At 47.4% G+C, this 21972-nt stretch overlaps 1 protein-coding gene across 1 annotated transcript; it reads right to left on the bottom strand.

Moving 5' to 3' along the window:
* Positions 1-468: 468 nt before the first annotated feature.
* Positions 469-20233, bottom strand: LOC311116244 (histone PARylation factor 1-like). Its single transcript, XM_084191354.1, has 8 exons — positions 20120-20233; positions 19186-19375; positions 13309-13495; positions 9690-9788; positions 8440-8593; positions 2841-2928; positions 2007-2179; positions 469-764 (listed from the first exon to the last, which is right to left on the bottom strand). The coding sequence occupies exons 1-8, from the start codon at positions 20159-20161 to the stop codon at positions 630-632; spliced, it is 1068 nt and encodes a 355-aa protein (XP_084047480.1). The 5' UTR covers positions 20162-20233; the 3' UTR covers positions 469-629.
* Positions 20234-21972: the final 1739 nt, after the last annotated feature.

Raw genomic sequence — 21972 nt, 5'->3', positions numbered from 1 at the left:
ACAGGACCTAGTAACAGACAGTCAGGACCTAGTAGCAGACAGACATGACCTAGTAACAGACAGACATGACCTAGTAACAGACAGACAGGACCTAGTAACAGACAGACAGGCCCTAGTAACAGACAGACAGGACCTAGTAACAGACAGGACCTAGTAACAGACAGACAGGACCTAGTAACAGACAGACAGGACCTAGTAATAGACAGACAGGACCTAGTAACAGACAGGCAGGCCCTAGTAACAGACAGACAGGACCTAGTAACAGACAGGCAGGCCCTAGTAACAGACAGGCCCTAGTAACAGACAGACAGGACCTAGTAACAGACAGACAGGACCTAGTAATAGACAGACAGGACCTAGTAACAGACAGACAGGACCTAGTAGCAGACAGACAGGACCTAGTAACAGACAGACAGGACCTAGTAACAGACAGACAGGACCTAGTAACAGACAGACAGGACCTAGTAACAGTCTCTTAGGAATATAATACTTTATTTGACGTTTGCACACACAGAGACAGACACCGCCGGTACCATTCAATGACAGCAGCACCACAACAAGACTAATAAAAAGACACGGTGGCCAGAGCTTATGGAAAACAACAACCCATCCCTCTCCCGTGGTTTTCTTCAGGCTGAGGTGAGTTGGTCCAGGTTGGCGTGGGAGCGGCTGGAGAGGTGAGCCTCCAGGATCTCTCCGAACAGGCCCCTCTTCAGCAGGCTGTAGGCCATGGGCAGCAGTTGCCTGATCACCTTATAGAAGTACTGGGGGACACAGGAAACTGAGGTTAGACAGACACACAATGGAAGACAGGAAACTGAGGTTAGACAGACACACAATGGAAGACAGGAAACTGAGGTTAGACAGACACACAATGGAAGACAGGAAACTGAGGTTAGACAGACACACAATGGAAGACAGGAAACTGAGGTTAGACGGACACACAATGGAAGACAGGAAACTGAGGTTAGACAGACACACAATGGAAGACAGGAAATGTAGGTTAGACAGACAATGGAAGACAGGAAACGGAGGTTAGACAGACACAATGGAAGACAGGACACTGAGGTTAGACAGACATAATGGAAGACAGGAAACGGAGGTTAGACAGACACACAATGGAAGACAGGAAATGTAGGTTAGACAGACAATGGAAGACAGGAAACGGAGGTTAGACAGACACAATGGAAGACAGGACACTGAGGTTAGACAGACATAATGGAAGACAGGAAACTGAGGTTAGACAGACAATGGAAGACAGGAAACTGAGGTTAGACAGACAATGGAAGACAGGAAACTGAGGTTAGACGGACAATGGAAGACAGGAAAACTGAGGTTAGACACAATGGAAGACAGGAAACTGAGGTTAGACAGACAATGGAAGACAGGAAACTGAGGTTAGACAGACACAATGGAAGACAGGAAACAGGGGTTAGACAGACACACAATGGAAGACAGGAAACTGAGGTTAGACAGACACACAATGGAAGACAGGAAACTGAGGTTAGACAGACACACAATGGAAGACAGGAAACTGAGGTTAGACAGACACAATGGAAGACAGGAAAACTGAGATTAGTCAGACACACAATGGAAGACAGGAAACTGAGGTCAGACAATGGAAGACAGGAAACTGAGGTTAGACAGACACACAATGGAAGACAGGAAACTGAGGTTAGACAGACACACAATGGAAGACAGGAAACTGAGGTTAGACAGACACACAATGGAAGACAGGAAACTGAGGTTAGACAGACACACAATGGAAGACAGGAAACTGAGGTCAGACAGACACACAATGGAAGACAGGAAACTGAGGTTAGACACAATGGAAGACAGGAAACTGAGGTCAGGCAATGGAAGACAGGAAACTGAGGTTAGACGGACACAATGGAAGACAGGAAACTGAGGTTTTAATGTCTGTTGGTGGTTCTTCACTGAGATCAACATCAGTGTGTCAACATGATATTTCGGTGGAGAACAGGTGTTTGGGTGTGTGTGCGTACGTGTGATCCATAACAGAAGAGATCTATGCCCAGCTCCAGTCCCATGCCGTAGTCACACTCATCGTTAGCGAACTGGACGAAGGTGATCATCTCCTGAAGTGGGCCGAAAGTCTTCATCCTGTCCTCATCAGACCTGGCCTCCGCTATCGCCTTACACACCCTCTTCAGACCCGCTACACACACACACACAACACACACAACACACACAACACACACAACACACACACACACACACAACATCTATTAGCAAAGTGTTTCTGAAACCTGTTCATCTTTGTTAAAATGAGCACTGGCACACTCCATTCAACTTCTCTTGGGCTAATATATAGAGCGTTCTAGAGTATTCTACAGTGTTCTGGAGTATTTGAAGGGTTCAAGAGTGTTTACATTTACATGTTAGTCATTTTAGCAGACGCTCTTATCCAGAGCGACTTACAGTTAGTGAATGCATACATAATTTTTTTTTGTTGTTGTTGTTTTTTTTCATACTGGCCCCCCGTGGGAAACAAACCCACATCCCTGCCGGCCATTCCCTCCCCTACCCTGGACGACGCTGGACCAATTGTGCGCCGCCCCATGGGTCTCCCGGTCGCGGCCGGCTGCGACAGAGCCTGGACTCGAACCAGGATCTCTAGTGGCACAGCTAGCACTGCGATGCAGTGCCTTAGACCACTGCGCCACTCGGTAGTGTTCTACTTGTAGTGTAGGCCTTTGCATTGGGTTTTATATTATGAACTAATTATGTTCTGGCCCGCTGACTATGAGCTCCCAAAAACATTGGCCTGACGCCAAACCTAGCTGCCACCTCTGTTCTAGAGTGTTCTAGAGTCTTACCGTCCGTCTCTGGCAGTTCCCGGTAACCGACATCATTCTGATCAACAGGAACCACCAGGCCTGCTCCGTGGAACGTCTTGGTGACCACCTGGAGACGGACAGGGGCCAGTTAGAATGTTACCTTCTAGTACTGTGTCAGTAGGGGGGTTACCTTCTAGTACTGTGTCAGTAGGGGGGTTACCTTCTAGTACTGTGTCAGTAGGGGGGTTACCTTCTAGTACTGTGTCAGTAGGGGGTTACCTTCTAGTACTGTGTCAGTAGGGGGGTTATCTTCTAGTACTGTGTCAGTAGGGGGGTTACCTTCTAGTACTGTGTCAGTAGGGGGGTTACCTTCTAGTACTGTGTCAGTAGGGGGGTTACCTTCTAGTACTGTGTCAGTAGGGGGGTTACCTTCTAGTACTGTGTCAGTAGGGGGGTTACCTTCTAGTACTGTGTCAGTACTGGGTTACCTTCTAGTACTGTGTCAGTAGGGGGGTTACCTTCTAGTACTGTGTCAGTAGGGGGGTTACCTTCTAGTACTGTGTCAGTACTGGGTTACCTTCTAGTACTGTGTCAGTAGGGGGGTTACCTTCTAGTACTGTGTCAGTAGGGGGGGTTACCTTCTAGTACTGTGTCAGTAGGGGGGTTACCTTCTAGTACTGTGTCAGTAGGGGGGTTACCTTCTAGTACTGTGTCAGTAGGGGGGTTACCTTTAGTACTGTGTCAGTAGGGGGGTTACCTTCTAGTACTGTGTCAGTAGGGGGGTTACCTTCTAGTACTGTGTCAGTAGGGGGGTTACCTTCTAGTACTGTGTCAGTAGGGGGGTTACCTTCTAGTACTGTGTCAGTAGGGGGGTTACCTTCTAGTACTGTGTCAGTACTGGGTTACCTTCTAGTACTGTGTCAGTAGGGGGGTTACCTTCTAGTACTGTGTCAGTAGGGGGTTACCTTCTAGTACTGTGTCAGTAGGGGGGTTACCTTCTAGTACTGTGTCAGTAGGGGGGTTACCTTCCAGTACTGTGTCAGTAGGGGGGTTACCTTCTAGTACTGTGTCAGTAGGGGGTTACCTTCTAGTACTGTGTCAGTAGGGGGGTTACCTTCTAGTACTGTGTCAGTAGGGGGGTTACCTTCTAGTACTGTGTCAGTACTGGGTTACCTTCTAGTACTGTGTCAGTAGGGGGGTTACCTTCTAGTACTGTGTCAGTAGGGGGGTTACCTTCTAGTACTGTGTCAGTAGGGGGGTTACCTTCTAGTACTGTGTCAGTAGGGGGGTTACCTTCTAGTACTGTGTCAGTAGGGGGGTTACCTTCTAGTACTGTGTCAGTAGGGGGGTTACCTTCTAGTACTGTGTCAGTACTGGGTTACCTTCTAGTACTGTGTCAGTAGGGGGGTTACCTTCTAGTACTGTGTCAGTACTGGGTTACCTTCTAGTACTGTGTCAGTAGGGGGGTTACCTTCTAGTACTGTGTCAGTACTGGGTTACCTTCTAGTACTGTGTCAGTAGGGGGGTTACCTTCTAGTACTGTGTCAGTAGGGGGTTACCTTCTAGTACTGTGTCAGTAGGGGGGTTACCTTCTAGTACTGTGTCAGTAGGGGGGGTTACCTTCTAGTACTGTGTCAGTAGGGGGGTTACCTTCTAGTACGGTGTCAGTAGGGGGGTTACCTTCTAGTACTGTGTCAGTAGGGGGGGTTACCTTCTAGTACTGTGTCAGTACTGGGTTACCTTCTAGTACTGTGTCAGTACTGGGTTACCTTCTAGTACTGTGTCAGTAGGGGGGTTACCTTCTAGTACTGTGTCAGTAGGGGGGTTACCTTCTAGTACTGTGTCAGTAGGGGGGTTACCTTCTAGTACTGTGTCAGTAGGGGGGTTACCTTCTAGTACTGTGTCAGTAGGGGGTTACCTTCTAGTACTGTGTCAGTAGGGGGGTTACCTTCTAGTACTGTGTCAGTAGGGGGGTTACCTTCTAGTACTGTGTCAGTAGGGGGGTTACCTTCTAGTACTGTGTCAGTAGGGGGGTTACCTTCTAGTACTGTGTCAGTAGGGGGGGTTACCTTCTAGTACTGTGTCAGTAGGGGGGTTACCTTCTAGTACTGTGTCAGTAGGGGGGTTACCTTCTAGTACTGTGTCAGTAGGGGGGTTACCTTCTAGTACTGTGTCAGTAGGGGGTTACCTTCTAGTACTGTGTCAGTAGGGGGGTTACCTTCTAGTACTGTGTCAGTACTGGGTTACCTTCTAGTACTGTGTCAGTAGGGGGGTTACCTTCTAGTACTGTGTCAGTACTGGGTTACCTTCTAGTACTGTGTCAGTACTGGGTTACCTTCTAGTACTGTGTCAGTACTGGGTTATCTTCTAGTACTGTGTCAGTAGGGGGGGTTACCTTCTAGTACTGTGTCAGTACTGGGTTACCTTCTAGTACTGTGTCAGTAGGGGGGTTACCTTCTAGTACTGTGTCAGTACTGGGTTACCTTCTAGTACTGTGTCAGTAGGGGGGTTACCTTCTAGTACTGTGTCAGTAGGGGGGTTACCTTCTAGTACTGTGTCAGTAGGGGGGTTACCTTCTAGTACTGTGTCAGTAGGGGGGTTACCTTCTAGTACTGTGTCAGTAGGGGGGTTACCTTCTAGTACTGTGTCAGTAGGGGGTTACCTTCTAGTACTGTGTCAGTAGGGGGGTTACCTTCTAGTACTGTGTCAGTACTGGGTTACCTTCTAGTACTGTGTCAGTACTGGGTTACCTTCTAGTACTGTGTCAGTACTGGGTTACCTTCTAGTACTGTGTCAGTACTGGGTTACCTTCTAGTACTGTGTCAGTAGGGGGGTTACCTTCTAGTACTGTGTCAGTAGGGGGGTTACCTTCTAGTACTGTGTCAGTAGGGGGGTTACCTTCTAGTACTGTGTCAGTACTGGGTTACCTTCTAGTACTGTGTAAGTACTGGGTTACCTTCTAGTACTGTGTCAGTAGGGGGGTTACCTTCTAGTACTGTGTCAGTACTGGGTTACCTTCTAGTACTGTGTCAGTAGGGGGTTACCTTCTAGTACTGTGTCAGTAGGGGGTTACCTTCTAGTACTGTGTCAGTAGGGGGGTTACCTTCTAGTACTGTGTCAGTAGGGGGGTTACCTTCTAGTACTGTGTCAGTAGGGGGGTTACCTTCTAGTACTGTGTCAGTAGGGGGGTTACCTTCTAGTACTGTGTCAGTAGGGGGTTACCTTCTAGTACTGTGTCAGTAGGGGGGTTACCTTCTAGTACTGTGTCAGTAGGGGGGTTACCTTCTAGTACTGTGTCAGTAGGGGGGTTACCTTCTAGTACTGTGTCAGTAGGGGGGTTACCTTCTAGTACTGTGTCAGTAGGGGGGTTACCTTCTAGTACTGTGTCAGTAGGGGGGTTACCTTCTAGTACTGTGTCAGTACTGGGTTACCTTCTAGTACTGTGTCAGTAGGGGGTTACCTTCTAGTACTGTGTCAGTAGGGGGTTACCTTCTAGTACTGTGTCAGTAGGGGGTTACCTTCTAGTACGGTGTCAGTAGGGGGGTTACCTTCTAGTACTGTGTCAGTACTGGGTTACCTTCTAGTACTGTGTCAGTAGGGGGTTACCTTCTAGTACTGTGTCAGTACTGGGTTACCTTCTAGTACTGTGTCAGTAGGGGGGTTACCTTCTAGTACTGTGTCAGTAGGGGGGTTACCTTCTAGTACTGTGTCAGTACTGGGTTACCTTCTAGTACTGTGTCAGTAGGGGGGTTACCTTCTAGTACTGTGTCAGTACTGTGTCAGTAGGGGGGTTACCTTCTAGTACTGTGTCAGTACTGTGTCAGTAGGGGGGTTACCTTCTAGTATTGTGTCAGTAGGGGGGTTACCTTCTAGTACTGTGTCAGTACTGTGTCAGTAGGGGGGTTACCTTCTAGTACTGTGTCAGTAGGGGAGTTACCTTCTAGTACTGTGTCAGTAGGGGGTTACCTTCTAGTACTGTGTCAGTAGGGGGGTTACCTTCTAGTACTGTGTCAGTAGGGGGGTTACCTTCTAGTACTGTGTCAGTACTGGGTTACCTTCTAGTACTGTGTCAGTACTGGGTTACCTTCTAGTACTGTGTCAGTAGGGTGGTTACCTTCTAGTACTGTGTCAGTACTGGGTTACCTTATAGTACTGTGTCAGTAGGGGGGTTACCTTCTAGTACTGTGTCAGTAGGGGGGTTACCTTCTAGTACTGTGTCAGTAGGGGGGGTTACCTTCTAGTACTGTGTCAGTAGGGGGGTTACCTTCTAGTACTGTGTCAGTAGGGGGGTTACCTTCTAGTACTGTGTCAGTACTGGGTTACCTTCTAGTACTGTGTCAGTAGGGGGGTTACCTTCTAGTACTGTGTCAGTACTGTGTCAGTAGGGGGGTTACCTTCTAGTACTGTGTCAGTACTGTGTCAGTAGGGGGGTTACCTTCTAGTATTGTGTCAGTAGGGGGGTTACCTTCTAGTACTGTGTCAGTACTGTGTCAGTAGGGGGGTTACCTTCTAGTACTGTGTCAGTAGGGGAGTTACCTTCTAGTACTGTGTCAGTAGGGGGTTACCTTCTAGTACTGTGTCAGTAGGGGGGTTACCTTCTAGTACTGTGTCAGTAGGGGGGTTACCTTCTAGTACTGTGTCAGTACTGGGTTACCTTCTAGTACTGTGTCAGTACTGGGTTACCTTCTAGTACTGTGTCAGTAGGGGGGTTACCTTCTAGTACTGTGTCAGTACTGGGTTACCTTATAGTACTGTGTCAGTAGGGGGGTTACCTTCTAGTACTGTGTCAGTAGGGGGGTTACCTTCTAGTACTGTGTCAGTAGGGGGGGTTACCTTCTAGTACTGTGTCAGTAGGGGGGTTACCTTCTAGTACTGTGTCAGTAGGGGGGTTACCTTCTAGTACTGTGTCAGTACTGGGTTACCTTCTAGTACTGTGTCAGTAGGGGGGTTACCTTCTAGTACTGTGTCAGTAGGGGGGTTACCTTCTAGTACTGTGTCAGTACTGGGTTACCTTATAGTACTGTGTCAGTAGGGGGGTTACCTTCTAGTACTGTGTCAGTAGGGGGGTTACCTTCTAGTACTGTGTCAGTAGGGGGGTTACCTTCTAGTACTGTGTCAGTAGGGGGGTTACCTTCTAGTACTGTGTCAGTAGGGGGGTTACCTTCTAGTACTGTGTCAGTACTGTGTCAGTAGGGGGGTTACCTTCTAGTACTGTGTCAGTACTGTGTCAGTAGGGGGGTTACCTTCTAGTACTGTGTCAGTACTGTGTCAGTAGGGGGGTTACCTTCTAGTACTGTGTCAGTAGGGGGGTTACCTTCTAGTACTGTGTCAGTAGGGGGGTTACCTTCTAGTACTGTGTCAGTACTGTGTCAGTAGGGGGGTTACCTTCTAGTACTGTGTCAGTACTGTGTCAGTAGGGGGGTTACCTTCTAGTACTGTGTCAGTAGGGGGGTTACCTTCTAGTACTGTGTCAGTAGGGGGGTTACCTTCTAGTACTGTGTCAGTACTGTGTCAGTAGGGGGGTTACCTTCTAGTACTGTGTCAGTACTGTGTCAGTAGGGGGGTTACCTTCTAGTACTGTGTCAGTAGGGGGGTTACCTTCTAGTACTGTGTCAGTACTGTGTCAGTACTGGGTTACCTTCTTGTCTCTCTGCTTCATGCCTTTGGTCTTCTGCTCCAGAGAAAAGCCCAGAGACTCCGCCCTCTCTCTTAACTCTTCCCCCAGGTTCTCCAGAGTCCTGCCCCCTTCCTTACGCCCGCCCCTCTCCTTCCTCTTCCTACCCAGAAACAGACTGAAGGAGAGAGAACAGGAGGGAGAGATAGAGAAGGGGGGAGAGTGAAGGGATGGTGAGGGAGGAGAGAGAGCGGGATGGTGAGGGAGGAGAGAGAGGGGATGGTGAGGGAGGAGAGAGAGAGGGGGAGGAAGAGATGGAGAGAGAGTGAGGGGATGGTGAGGGAGGAGAGAGAGCGGGATGGTGAGGGAGGAGAGAGTGAGGGGATGTGAGGGAGGAGAGAGTGGGAATGGTGAGGGAGGAGAGAGTGAGGGGGTGGTGAGGGAGGAGAGAGAGAGGGTTGGTGAGGGAGGGGATGTGAGGGAGTAGAGAGTGAGGGGATGGTGAGGGAGAGAGTGAGGGGGTGGTGAGGGAAGAGAGAGTGAGGGAATGGTGAGGGAAGAGAGAGTGAGGGGATGGTGAGGGAGGAGAGAGTGAGGGGATGGTGAGGGAGGGGATGGTGAGGGAGGAGAGAGTAAGGGGATGGTGAGGGAGGAGAGAGTGAGGGGATGGTGAGGGAGGAGAGAGTGAGGGGATGGTGAGGGAGGAGAGAGTAAGGGGATGGTGAGGGAGGAGAGAGTGAGGGGATGGTGAGGGAGGAGAGAGTGAGGGGGTGGTGAGGGAGGAGAGAGTGAGGGGGTGGTGAGGGAGGAGAGAGTGAGGGGATATGAGGGAGGAGAGAGTGAGGGGATGGTGAGGGAGGAGAGAGAGGGGATGGTGAGGGAAGAGAGAGTGAGGGGATGGTGAGGGAAGAGAGAGTGAGGGGATGGTGAGGGAAGAGAGAGTGAGGGGATGTGAGGGAGGAGAGAGTGAGGGGATGGTGAGGGAGGAGAGAGTGAAGGGATGTGAGGGAGGAGAGAGTGAGGGGATGGTGAGGGAGGAGAGAGTGAGGGGATGGTGAGGGAGGAGAGAGTGAGGGGATGGTGAGGGAGGAGAGAGTGAGGAGAGGGGATGAGGGAGGAGAGAGTGAGTCTTGATAAGTAATGAGAGTCTTGATAAGTAATGTGAGAGTCTTGATAAGTAATCACTCCAACCAGTGGATTGTCTTGTCATTGTGTTAGTTTAAATGGTCCATGTGCTGTGTGTGTGTGTTAGTTAGTTAGTGGAGGACACTCACTGGACAGCAGCAAACATGTTGTCCCCCATCTGCGTGATGGTACAGCCCTTCTTGGCTTCATTCTCCCCTAGGAACACAGGCAGGGAGTCCGGACTATCTCTGGAAAATAGAGGGGGAGATAAATATGTTGTGAAAGGGATGCTGTTCCTCTCTGGAAAACACAGGACGGTTTATCAAGACTAAACTCCCGTCTAACCACTAGTGAGCGTGACGATACATTCCGCCTGTACATGAAAACTTAAGAACAGCAGTGTTCATGTGCACTGAGTCATCACACAGAGCCTCCTCAACAAGCCAGTTTGATGGAAACACACCTGTGATGGGAAAATGTGCATTTTTGTGTGCAGAATTTATAATATTCACATGAAAATGTCGCAAATTTGATGGAAACCTAGAGAGATATTTATGTGATCCATTACCTGTAGTAACCCATGTGTATTATGGTCATTACCTGTAGTAACCTATGTGCAGTATGGTCATTACCTGTAGTAACCCATGTGTAGTAGGGTCATTACCTGTAGTAACCTATGTGTAGTATGGTCATTACCTGTAGTAACCTATGTGTAGTAGGGTCATTACCTGTAGTAACCTATGTGTAGTAGGGTCATTACCTGTAGTAACCTATGTGTATTACGGTCATTACCTGTAGTAACCCATGTGTAGCAGGTTGTCCCCACTCCCCTGTATTATGGTCATTACCTATAGTAACCTATGTGTAGTATGGTCATTACCTGTAGTAACCTATGTGTAGTAGGGTCATTACCTGTAGTAACCCATGTGTAGTATGGTCATTACCTGTAGTAACCTATGTGCAGTATGGTCATTACCTGTAGTAACCTATGTGTAGTAGGGTCATTACCTGTAGTAACCTATGTGTAGTAGGGTCATTACCTGTAGTAACCTATGTGTAGTAGGGTCATTACCTGTAGTAACCTATGTGTAGTAGGGTCATTACCTGTAGTAACCTATGTGTAGTAGGGTCATTACCTGTAGTAACCTATGTGTATTAGGGTCATTACCTGTAGTAACCTATGTGTAGTAGGGTCATTACCTGTAGTAACCCATGTGTAGCAGGTTGTCCCCACTCCCCTGTATTATGGTCATTACCTATAGTAACCTATGTGTAGTATGGTCATTACCTGTAGTAACCTATGTGTAGTAGGGTCATTACCTGTAGTAACCTATGTGTATTATGGTCATTACCTGTAGTAACCCATGTGTAGTATGGTCATTACCTGTAGTAACCTATGTGTAGTAGGGTCATTACCTGTAGTAACCTATGTGTAGTAGGGTCATTACCTGTAGTAACCTATGTGTATTACGGTCATTACCTGTAGTAACCTATGTGTAGTAGGGTCATTACCTGTAGTAACCCATGTGTAGTATGGTCATTACCTGTAGTAACCCATGTGTAGTATGGTCATTAACTGTAGTAACCCATGTGTAGTAACGTCATTACCTGTAGTAACCCATGTGTAGTATGGTCATTACCTGTAGTAACCTATGTGTAGTATGGTCATTACCTGTAGTAACCTATGTGTAGTATGGTCATTACCTGTAGTAACCTATGTGTAGTAGGGTCATTACCTGTAGTAACCCATGTGTAGTATGGTCATTACCTGTAGTAACCTATGTGTAGTATGGTCATTACCTGTAGTAACCTATGTGTATTATGGTCATTACCTGTAGTAACCTATGTGTAGTAGGGTCATTACCTGTAGTAACCTATGTGTAGTAGGGTCATTACCTGTAGTAACCTATGTGTAGTAGGGTCATTACCTGTAGTAACCTATGTGTATTACGGTCATTACCTGTAGTAACCTATGTGTAGTATGGTCATTACCTGTAGTAACCCATGTGTAGTAGGGTCATTACCTGTAGTAACCTATGTGTATTATGGTCATTACCTGTAGTAACCCATGTGTAGCAGGTTCTCCCCACTCCCCTGTATTATGGTCATTACCTGTAGTAACCTATGTGTAGTAGGGTCATTACCTGTAGTAACCTATGTGTAGTATGGTCATTACCTGTAGTAACCTATGTGTAGTAGGGTCATTACCTGTAGTAACCCATGTGTAGTAGGGTCATTACCTGTAGTAACCTATGTGTAGTAGGGTCATTACCTGTAGTAACCCATGTGTAGTATGGTCATTACCTGTAGTAACCTATGTGTAGTAGGGTCATTACCTGTAGTAACCCATGTGTATTATGGTCATTACCTGTAGTAACCCATGTGTAGCAGGTTCTCCCCACTCCCCTGTATTATGGTCATTACCTGTAGTAACCTATGTGTAGTAGGGTCATTACCTGTAGTAACCCATGTGTAGTAGGGTCATTACCTGTAGTAACCTATGTGTAGTAGGGTCATTACCTGTAGTAACCTATGTGTAGTAGGGTCATTACCTGTAGTAACCTATGTGTAGTATGGTCATTACCTGTAGTAACCTATGTGTATTACGGTCATTACCTGTAGTAACCTATGTGTAGTAGGGTCATTACCTGTAGTAACCCATGTGTAGTAGGGTCATTACCTGTAGTAACCTATGTGTATTATGGTCATTACCTGTAGTAACCTATGTGTAGTAGGGTCATTACCTGTAGTAACCCATGTGTAGTAGGGTCATTACCTGTAGTAACCTATGTGTAGTATGGTCATTACCTGTAGTAACCCATGTGTAGTAGGGTCATTACCTGTAGTAACCTATGTGTATTAGGGTCATTACCTGTAGTAACCTATGTGTAGTAGGGTCATTACCTGTAGTAACCTATGTGTAGTAGGGTCATTACCTGTAGTAACCTATGTGTAGTAGGGTCATTACCTATAGTAACCTATGTGTAGTAGGGTCATTACCTATAGTAACCTATGTGTAGTAGGGTCATTACCTATAGTAACCTATGTGTAGTAGGGTCATTACCTGTAGTAACCTATGTGTAGTAGGGTCATTACCTATAGTAACCTATGTGTAGTAGGGTCATTACCTGTAGTAACCTATGTGTAGTAGGGTCATTACCTGTAGTAACCCATGTGTAGTAGGGTCATTACCTGTAGTAACCTATGTGTAGTATGGTCATTACCTGTAGTAACCCATGTGTAGTAGGGTCATTACCTGTAGTAACCTATGTGTAGTATGGTCATTACCTGTAGTAACCCATGTGTAGTAGGTTCATTACCTGTAGTAACCTATGTGTAGTAGGGTCATTACCTATAGTAACCTATGTGTAGTAGGGTCATTACCTGTAGTAACCTATGTGTAGTAGGGTCATTACCTGTAGTAACCTATGTGTAGTAGGGTCATTACCTGTAGTAACCTATGTGTAGTAGGGTCATTACCTATAGTAACCTATGTGTAGTAGGGTCATTACCTGTAGTAACCCATGTGTAGTAGGGTCATTACCTGTAGTAACCTATGTGTAGTAGGGTCATTACCTGTAGTAACCTATGTGTAGTAGGGTCATTACCTGTAGTAACCTATGTGTAGTAGGGTCATTACCTGTAGTAACCCATGTGTAGTAGGGTCATTACCTGTAGTAACCCATGTGTAGTAGGGTCATTACCTGTAGTAACCTATGTGTAGTAGGGTCATTACCTGTAGTAACCCATGTGTAGTAGGGTCATTACCTGTAGTAACCTATGTGTAGCAGGTTCTCCCCACTCCCCTGTATTACGGTCTGGTACTCAGGAGGGTCGTAGAAGAACCTCCAGTGGAGGTGGTAGTTGGGCCGGGGGTTGGCTGAGTTACGGTGGGCCTCCGCCAGGATGTCAAATGGGCCAACCAACTTCAAACCCAGAATTTCCTTCAGCGCGTCTAGAGAGAGCGGGAGGAATGATATGTTGTTAATATGATCCTTGTATTACACCGAGTGCACAAAACATTAGGAGCACCTGCTCTTTCCATGACATAGACTGACCAGGTGAAAGCCAGGATCCCTTATTGATGTCACAGGTTAAAATAAGGATTTTTAAGCATTTAGACAATTGAGACATGGATTGTGTGTGTGTGCCATTCAGAGGGTTAATGGGCAAGACAAAAGATTGAAGTGCCTTTGAACGGGGTATGGTAGTAGGTGCCAGGCGCACCGGTTAGTGTGTCAAGAACTGCAACGCTGCTGGGTTTTTCACGCTCAACAGTTTCATTTTACATTTAACATTTTAGTCATTTTAGCAGACGCTCTTATCCAGAGCGACTTACAGTTAGTGAGTGCATACATTTTCATACTTGCCCCCCCCCGTGGGAAACGAACCCACAACCCTGCCGTTGCAAGCGCCACGCTCTACCAACTGAGCTACAGGGGACATGTATTAACCTGTAGTAACCTGTATTAACCTGTATTAACCTGTATTAACCCCGTGTGTATCAACAATGGTCCACCACCTAAAGGACATCCAGCCAACTTGACACAACTTGTGGGAATCATTGGAGTCAACATGGGGCCAGCATCCCTGTGGAACGCTTTCGACACCTTGTAGAGTCCATGCCCCGAAGAATCGAGGATGTTCTGAGGGCAAGGAGGGGGGGGGGGGGGGGCTCAACTCAATATTAGGAAGGTGTTCATGATTTCATGAAGACTAGTACCAGGAGATGGCCTACTGTAGAATGTAGAGGATACATCCCAAATAGCACCCTATTCCCTATATACACCTAGTGTACAAAACATAAAGGACACCTTCCTAATATAGACAGATAGGACTGACTGGAGTGATGCTGGTTGTGGGTTAGTGAGTGTTTTAGACAGATAGGACTGACTGGAGTGATGCTGGTTGTGGGTTAGTGTTTTAGACAGATAGGACTGACTGGAGTGATGCTGGTTGTGGGTGAGTGTTATAGACAGATAGGACTGACTGGAGTGATGCTGGTTGTGGGTTAGTGAGTGTTTTAGACAGATAGGACTGACTGGAGTGATGCTGGTTGTGGGTTAGTGTTTTAGACAGATAGGACTGACTGGAGTGATGCTGGTTGTGGGTGAGTGTTATAGACAGATAGGACTGACTGGAGTGATGCTGGTTGTGGGTTAGTGAGTGTTATAGACAGATAGGACTGACTGGAGTGATGCTGGTTGTGGGTTAGTGTTATAGACAGATAGGACTGACTGGAGTGATGCTGGTTGTGGGTTAGTGAGTGTTATAGACAGATAGGACTGACTGGAGTGATGCTGGTTGTGGGTGAGTGTTATAGACAGATGGGACTGACTGGAGTGATGCTGGTTGTGGGTTAGTGAGTGTTATAGACAGATAGGACTGACTGGAGTGATGCTGGTTGTGGGTTAGTGAGTGTTATAGACAGATGGGACTGGAGTGATGCGGACTGTGGGTGAGTGTGTTATAGACAGATGGGACTGACTGGAGTGATGCGGACTGTGGGTGAGTGTGTTATAGACAGATGGGACTGACTGGAGTGATGCGGACTGTGGGTGAGTGTGTTATAGACAGATGGGACTGACTGGAGTGATGCGGACTGTGGGTGAGTGTGTTATAGACAGACGGGACTGACTGGAGTGATGCGGACTGTGGGTGAGTGTGTTATAGACAGATGGGACTGACTGGAGTGATGCGGACTGTGGGTGAGTGTGTTATAGACAGATAGGGACTGACTGGAGTGATGCGGACTGTGGGTGAGTGTGTTATAGACAGATGGGACTGGAGTGATGCGGACTGTGGGTGAGTGTGTTATAGACAGATGGGACTGACTGGAGTGATGCGGACTGTGGGTGAGTGTGTTATAGACAGATGGGACTGGCTGGAGTGATGCGGACTGTGGGTGAGTGTGTTATAGACAGATGGGACTGACTGGAGTGATGCGGACTGTGGGTGAGTGTGTTATAGACAGATGGGACTGACTGGAGTGATGCGGACTGTGGGTGAGTGTGTTATAGACAGATGGGACTGACTGGAGTGATGCGGACTGTGGGTGAGTGTGTTATAGACAGATGGGACTGACTGGAGTGATGCGGACTGTGGGTGAGTGTGTTATAGACAGATGGGACTGGCTGGAGTGATGCGGACTGTGGGTGAGTGTGTTATAGACAGATGGGACTGACTGGAGTGATGCGGACTGTGGGTGAGTGTGTTATAGACAGACGGGACTGACTGGAGTGATGCGGACTGTGGGTGAGTGTGTTATAGACAGATGGGACTGACTGGAGTGATGCGGACTGTGGGTGAGTGTGTTATAGACAGATGGGACTGACTGGAGTGATGCGGACTGTGGGTGAGTGTGTTATAGACAGATGGGACTGACTGGAGTGATGCGGACTGTGGGTGAGTGTGTTATAGACAGACGGGACTGACTGGAGTGATGCGGACTGTGGGTGAGTGTGTTATAGACAGATGGGACTGACTGGAGTGATGCGGACTGTGGGTGAGTGTGTTATAGACAGATGGGACTGACTGGAGTGATGCGGACTGTGGGTGAGTGTGTTATAGACAGATGGGACTGACTGGAGTGATGCGGACTGTGGGTGAGTGTGTTATAGACAGATGGGACTGGCTGGAGTGATGCGGACTGTGGGTGAGTGTGTTATAGACAGATGGGACTGACTGGAGTGATGCGGACTGTGGGTGAGTGTGTTATAGACAGATGGGACTGGCTGGAGTGATGCGGACTGTGGGTGAGTGTGTTATAGACAGATGGGACTGACTGGAGTGATGCGGACTGTGGGTGAGTGTGTTATAGACAGATGGGACTGACTGGAGTGATGCGGACTGTGGGTGAGTGTGTTATAGACAGATAGGACTGACTGGAGTGATGCTGACTGTGGGTGAGTGTGTTATAGACAGATGGGACTGACTGGAGTGATGCGGACTGTGGGTGAGTGTGTTATAGACAGATGGGACTGGCTGGAGTGATGCGGACTGTGGGTGAGTGTGTTATAGACAGACGGGACTGACTGGAGTGATGCGGACTGTGGGTGAGTGTGTTATAGACAGACGGGACTGACTGGAGTGATGCGGACTGTGGGTGAGTGTGTTATAGACAGATGGGACTGACTGGAGTGATGCGGACTGTGGGTGAGTGTGTTATAGACAGATGGGACTGACTGGAGTGATGCGGACTGTGGGTGAGTGTGTTATAGACAGATGGGACTGACTGGAGTGATGCGGACTGTGGGTGAGTGTGTTATAGACAGACGGGACTGACTGGAGTGATGCGGACTGTGGGTGAGTGTGTTATAGACAGATGGGACTGACTGGAGTGATGCGGACTGTGGGTGAGTGTGTTATAGACAGATGGGACTGACTGGAGTGATGCGGACTGTGGGTGAGTGTGTTATAGACAGATGGGACTGACTGGAGTGATGCGGACTGTGGGTGAGTGTGTTATAGACAGATGGGACTGGCTGGAGTGATGCGGACTGTGGGTGAGTGTGTTATAGACAGATGGGACTGACTGGAGTGATGCGGACTGTGGGTGAGTGTGTTATAGACAGATGGGACTGGCTGGAGTGATGCGGACTGTGGGTGAGTGTGTTATAGACAGATGGGACTGACTGGAGTGATGCGGACTGTGGGTGAGTGTGTTACAGACAGATAGGGACTGACTGGAGTGATGCGGACTGTGGGTGAGTGTGTTATAGACAGATGGGACTGACTGGAGTGATGCGGACTGTGGGTGAGTGTGTTATAGACAGACGGGACTGACTGGAGTGATGCGGACTGTGGGTGAGTGTGTTATAGACAGATGGGACTGACTGGAGTGATGCGGACTGTGGGTGAGTGTGTTATAGACAGACGGGACTGACTGGAGTGATGCGGACTGTGGGTGAGTGTGTTATAGACAGATAGGGACTGGCTGGAGTGATGCGGACTGTGGGTGAGTGTGTTATAGACAGATGGGACTGACTGGAGTGATGCGGACTGTGGGTGAGTGTGTTATAGACAGATGGGACTGGCTGGAGTGATGCGGACTGTGGGTGAGTGTGTTATAGACAGATGGGACTGACTGGAGTGATGCGGACTGTGGGTGAGTGTGTTATAGACAGATGGGACTGACTGGAGTGATGCGGACTGTGGGTGAGTGTGTTATAGACAGATGGGACTGACTGGAGTGATGCGGACTGTGGGTGAGTGTGTTATAGACAGACGGGACTGACTGGAGTGATGCGGACTGTGGGTGAGTGTGTTATAGACAGACGGGACTGACTGGAGTGATGCGGACTGTGGGTGAGTGTGTTATAGACAGATGGGACTGACTGGAGTGATGCGGACTGTGGGTGAGTGTGTTAGAGACAGATGGGACTGACTGGAGTGATGCGGACTGTGGGTGAGTGTGTTATAGACAGATGGGACTGACTGGAGTGATGCGGACTGTGGGTGAGTGTGTTATAGACAGATGGGACTGACTGGAGTGATGCGGACTGTGGGTGAGTGTGTTATAGACAGATGGGACTGACTGGAGTGATGCGGACTGTGGGTGAGTGTGTTATAGACAGATGGGACTGACTGGAGTGATGCGGACTGTGGGTGAGTGTGTTATAGACAGATGGGACTGGAGTGATGCGGACTGTGGGTGAGTGTGTTATAGACAGATGGGACTGACTGGAGTGATGCGGACTGTGGGTGAGTGTGTTAGAGACAGATGGGACTGACTGGAGTGATGCGGACTGTGGGTGAGTGTGTTATAGACAGATGGGACTGACTGGAGTGATGCGGACTGTGGGTGAGTGTGTTATAGACAGATGGGACTGGAGTGATGCGGACTGTGGGTGAGTGTGTTATAGACAGATGGGACTGGCTGGAGTGATGCGGACTGTGGGTGAGTGTGTTATAGACAGATGGGACTGGCTGGAGTGATGCGGACTGTGGGTGAGTGTGTTATAGACAGATGGGACTGACTGGAGTGATGCGGACTGTGGGTGAGTGTGTTATAGACAGATGGGACTGACTGGAGTGATGCGGACTGTGGGTGAGTGTGTTATAGACAGATGGGACTGACTGGAGTGATGCGGACTGTGGGTGAGTGTGTTATAGACAGACGGGACTGACTGGAGTGATGCGGACTGTGTTATAGACAGATGGGACTGACTGGAGTGATGCAGACTGTGGGTGAGTGTGTTATAGACAGACGGGACTGACTGGAGTGATGCGGACTGTGGGTGAGTGTGTTATAGACAGATGGGACTGACTGGAGTGATGCGGACTGTGGGTGAGTGTGTTATAGACAGATGGGACTGGCTGGAGTGATGCGGACTGTGGGTGAGTGTGTTATAGACAGATGGGACTGACTGGAGTGATGCGGACTGTGGGTGAGTGTGTTATAGACAGATGGGACTGACTGGAGTGATGCGGACTGTGGGTGAGTGAGTGTTCCTACCCCGGGGGTTGTCAGGGGGCTGGTTGTGGGTGAGTGAGTGATCCTACCCCGGGGGTTGTCAGGGGGCTGGTTGTGGGTGAGTGAGTGATCCTACCCCGGGGGTTGTCAGGGGGCTGGTTGTGGGTGAGTGAGTGATCCTACCCCGGGGGTTGTCAGGGGGCTGGTTGTGGGTGAGTGAGTGATCCTACCCCGGGGGTTGTCGGGGCTGAGCCAAGAGCAGAAGTCCCAGAAGAGGTAGAAGTCTTCGGGCATCCGGAGCTTATAGAGCCCCTCCACCTCCTCCCTCAGTCCGGTCGGCACCTCAGCAGAGGTCGGTCCGGCTGTCGGCTCCTCTGGCCGGGCTTTCTTCTTCAACTCCCCGTTGGCAGAGTCCGACTCCTGAAGAACAACGGGTCGGTCGGTGAAATTCAATTCACTACGCTAGTGTAAACAGTTGGACGTTGCAGCAGCTGGTTCAGTCAAGTTTGAAGATGTGTTGGATAACTAGGTGTATTCGTTAGACACCAAATGGAATAAACGGACTGAGAAAGGGGAGGGACTACCAGGGCCACGTTCAGTTGCAGATTGAAATGCCATGAATAGAGACGATGTGATTACTTATTCTACATGTCAGAGAGGCATGTTTGTTCTACAATAGTCTATTTTCATCTGAACGTTGCGTCCTGCTGAACGCGCCCGGGATTACAATAAGAAACGCTCGTTTTCCGTTGCAAATCGATTTGCTACGGTGTGTCCTAATGAACATTACCCTGAGCGGTTCGCTCTGCAAAAAGCCGATGGGATCCTGTCAACGGTTATCGGCTTGTTAGCCAGTTATAATAATATATTGATCTGGCTACTATATCTTGGGAAAACAGTACTATAACCGAAGCTTACTGCTAAAAATGGAAAATGTTTGGAGACACGTTGAGTTTGTTAGCTAGCTAGCACGAAGCAGGACCAATAGGCTAGCTAGCTAGACAGCCATGTAAGTGCCATAGTGGCCCCATCCGTGCTTTCTAGCGCAAGAAGACAAACATTCCACCTGCTGCATAGCTCGCTGGCTCAAACCATCCTATCACTGTTCCCACAAATATATTGCTCGTAGACTGCTGGGTTTATGGAACTTAAAAATGACAATACCTGGGGAGTAGATTTAGTTTTTCGTTTCCCGCGCCCTGCCATCTTTTTCCTCTTCTCCGTCCGACAGCAAACAAGCACACAGCTGTGTCGCTAACAACAACACATTTGGACTTCTGCCATTGGGAAGTCATTCACAGCGCCATCTAGCGGAGCGGAGGAAGAATTGCGTCCCAGAGCTCCATAGTAGAGACCAGTGGTGGATGAAGTACCCAATTTTAACGTTTTAGACATTTAGCAGACGCTCTTACCTACAGGCCGAATATACAGATGTTTATTATTACAATATATTATAAAGATTATATAGATATAATACAGATGTTTATTATTGCAATATATTATAAAGATTATATAGATATTATACAGATGTTTATTATTACAATATATTATAAAGATTATATAGATATAATACAGATAATGTTTATTATTACAATATATTATAAAGATTATATAGATATTATACAGATGTTTATTATTGCAATATATTATAAAGATTATATAGATATAATACAGATAATGTTTATTATTACAATATATTATAAAGATTATATAGATATTATACAGATCTTTATTATTGCAATATATTATAAAGATTATATAGATATTATACAGATGTTTATTATTACAATATATTATAAAGATTATATAGATATAATACAGATAATGTTTATTATTAATATATTATAAAGATATAGATATTATACAAATATAGATAATACATTATGCCTCTTCTAAATAAATAAAAATTAAATACATGTAAATAAATATAACCTATAACCTATGACCTATGACCTATAACCTAGGTTGAACTGTAAAGTTAATGTATGAACTCTATGAACATACTGATACAAACACAAGAACCACAGTAGTATATAGAAACGTTTATTAAAGTTATATACCACACACACACTGCTGATTCAAGCAGTACATAGTCTTATTATGTTGATTCAAGCAGAATATAGTCTTATTCTGTTGATTCAAGCAGCATATAGTCTTATTCTGTTGATTCAAACAGCACTTCAGCCACGCTCAAGGTCCTAAACGATATTATAACCGCGATTGATAATAGACAGTACTGTGCAGCCGTTTTCATTGACCTGGCCAAGGCTTTCGACTCTGTCAACCACCGCATTCTTATTGGCAGAATAAATAGCCTTGGTTTCTCAAATGACTGCCTCGCCTGGTTCACCAACTACTTCTCAGATAGCCTTCAGTAGCCTCCAACTGCTCTTAAACACTAGTAAAACTAAATGCATGCTCTTCAACCGAACGCTGCTTGCACCCGCCCACCCGACTAGAATCACTACACTCGACGGGTCTGACCTAGAGTATGTGGACAACTACAAATACCTAGGTGTCTGGTTAGACTGTAAACTCTCCTTCCAGACTCACATTAAGAATCTCCAATCCAAAGTTAAATCTAGAATCGGTTTCCTATTTCGCAACAAAGCCTCCTTCACTCATGCTGCCAAACATGCCCTCGTAAAACTGACTATCCTACCGATCCTTGACTTCGGCGATGTCATTTACAAAATAGCCTCCAACACTCTACTCAGCAAATTGGATGTAGTCTATCACAGTGCCATCCGTTTTGTCTCCAAAGCCCCATATAATACCCACCACTGTGACCTGTACGCTCTTGTTGGCTGGTCCTCACTACATATTCGTCGCCAAACCCACTGGCTCCAGGCCATCTATAAATCACTGCTAGGCAAATCCCCGCCTTATCTTAGCTCATTGGTCACCATAGCAACACCCACCCGTAGTCTGCGCTCCAGCGGGTATATCTCACTGGTCATCCCCAAAGCCAACACCTCCTTTGGCCGCAATTCCTTCCAGTTCTCTGCTGCCAATGA

The sequence above is a fragment of the Coregonus lavaretus genome, assembly GCF_964263955.1.
Source record: "Coregonus lavaretus genome assembly, contig: HAP1_SCAFFOLD_2141, whole genome shotgun sequence".
NCBI lineage: Eukaryota > Metazoa > Chordata > Actinopteri > Salmoniformes > Salmonidae > Coregonus > Coregonus lavaretus.
The sequence above is the reverse complement of the archived record's forward strand: the minus strand, read 5'-3'. Positions and strand labels throughout refer to the sequence as shown.

Bases quoted from the DNA above. Each gene is read 5' to 3' on its own strand.
- LOC311116244 (XM_084191354.1), bottom strand. From the start codon at position 20,161: ATGGCAGGGCGCGGGAAACGAAAAACTAAATCTACTCCCCAG. The intron at 9,789-13,308 runs GTAATGACCCTA...TCTATTTTCCAG, and splicing joins CTACACATAGGTTACTACAG to AGATAGTCCGGACTCCCTGC. The intron at 8,594-9,689 runs GTGAGTGTCCTC...TCTCTCCTTCAG, and splicing joins AACATGTTTGCTGCTGTCCA to TCTGTTTCTGGGTAGGAAGA.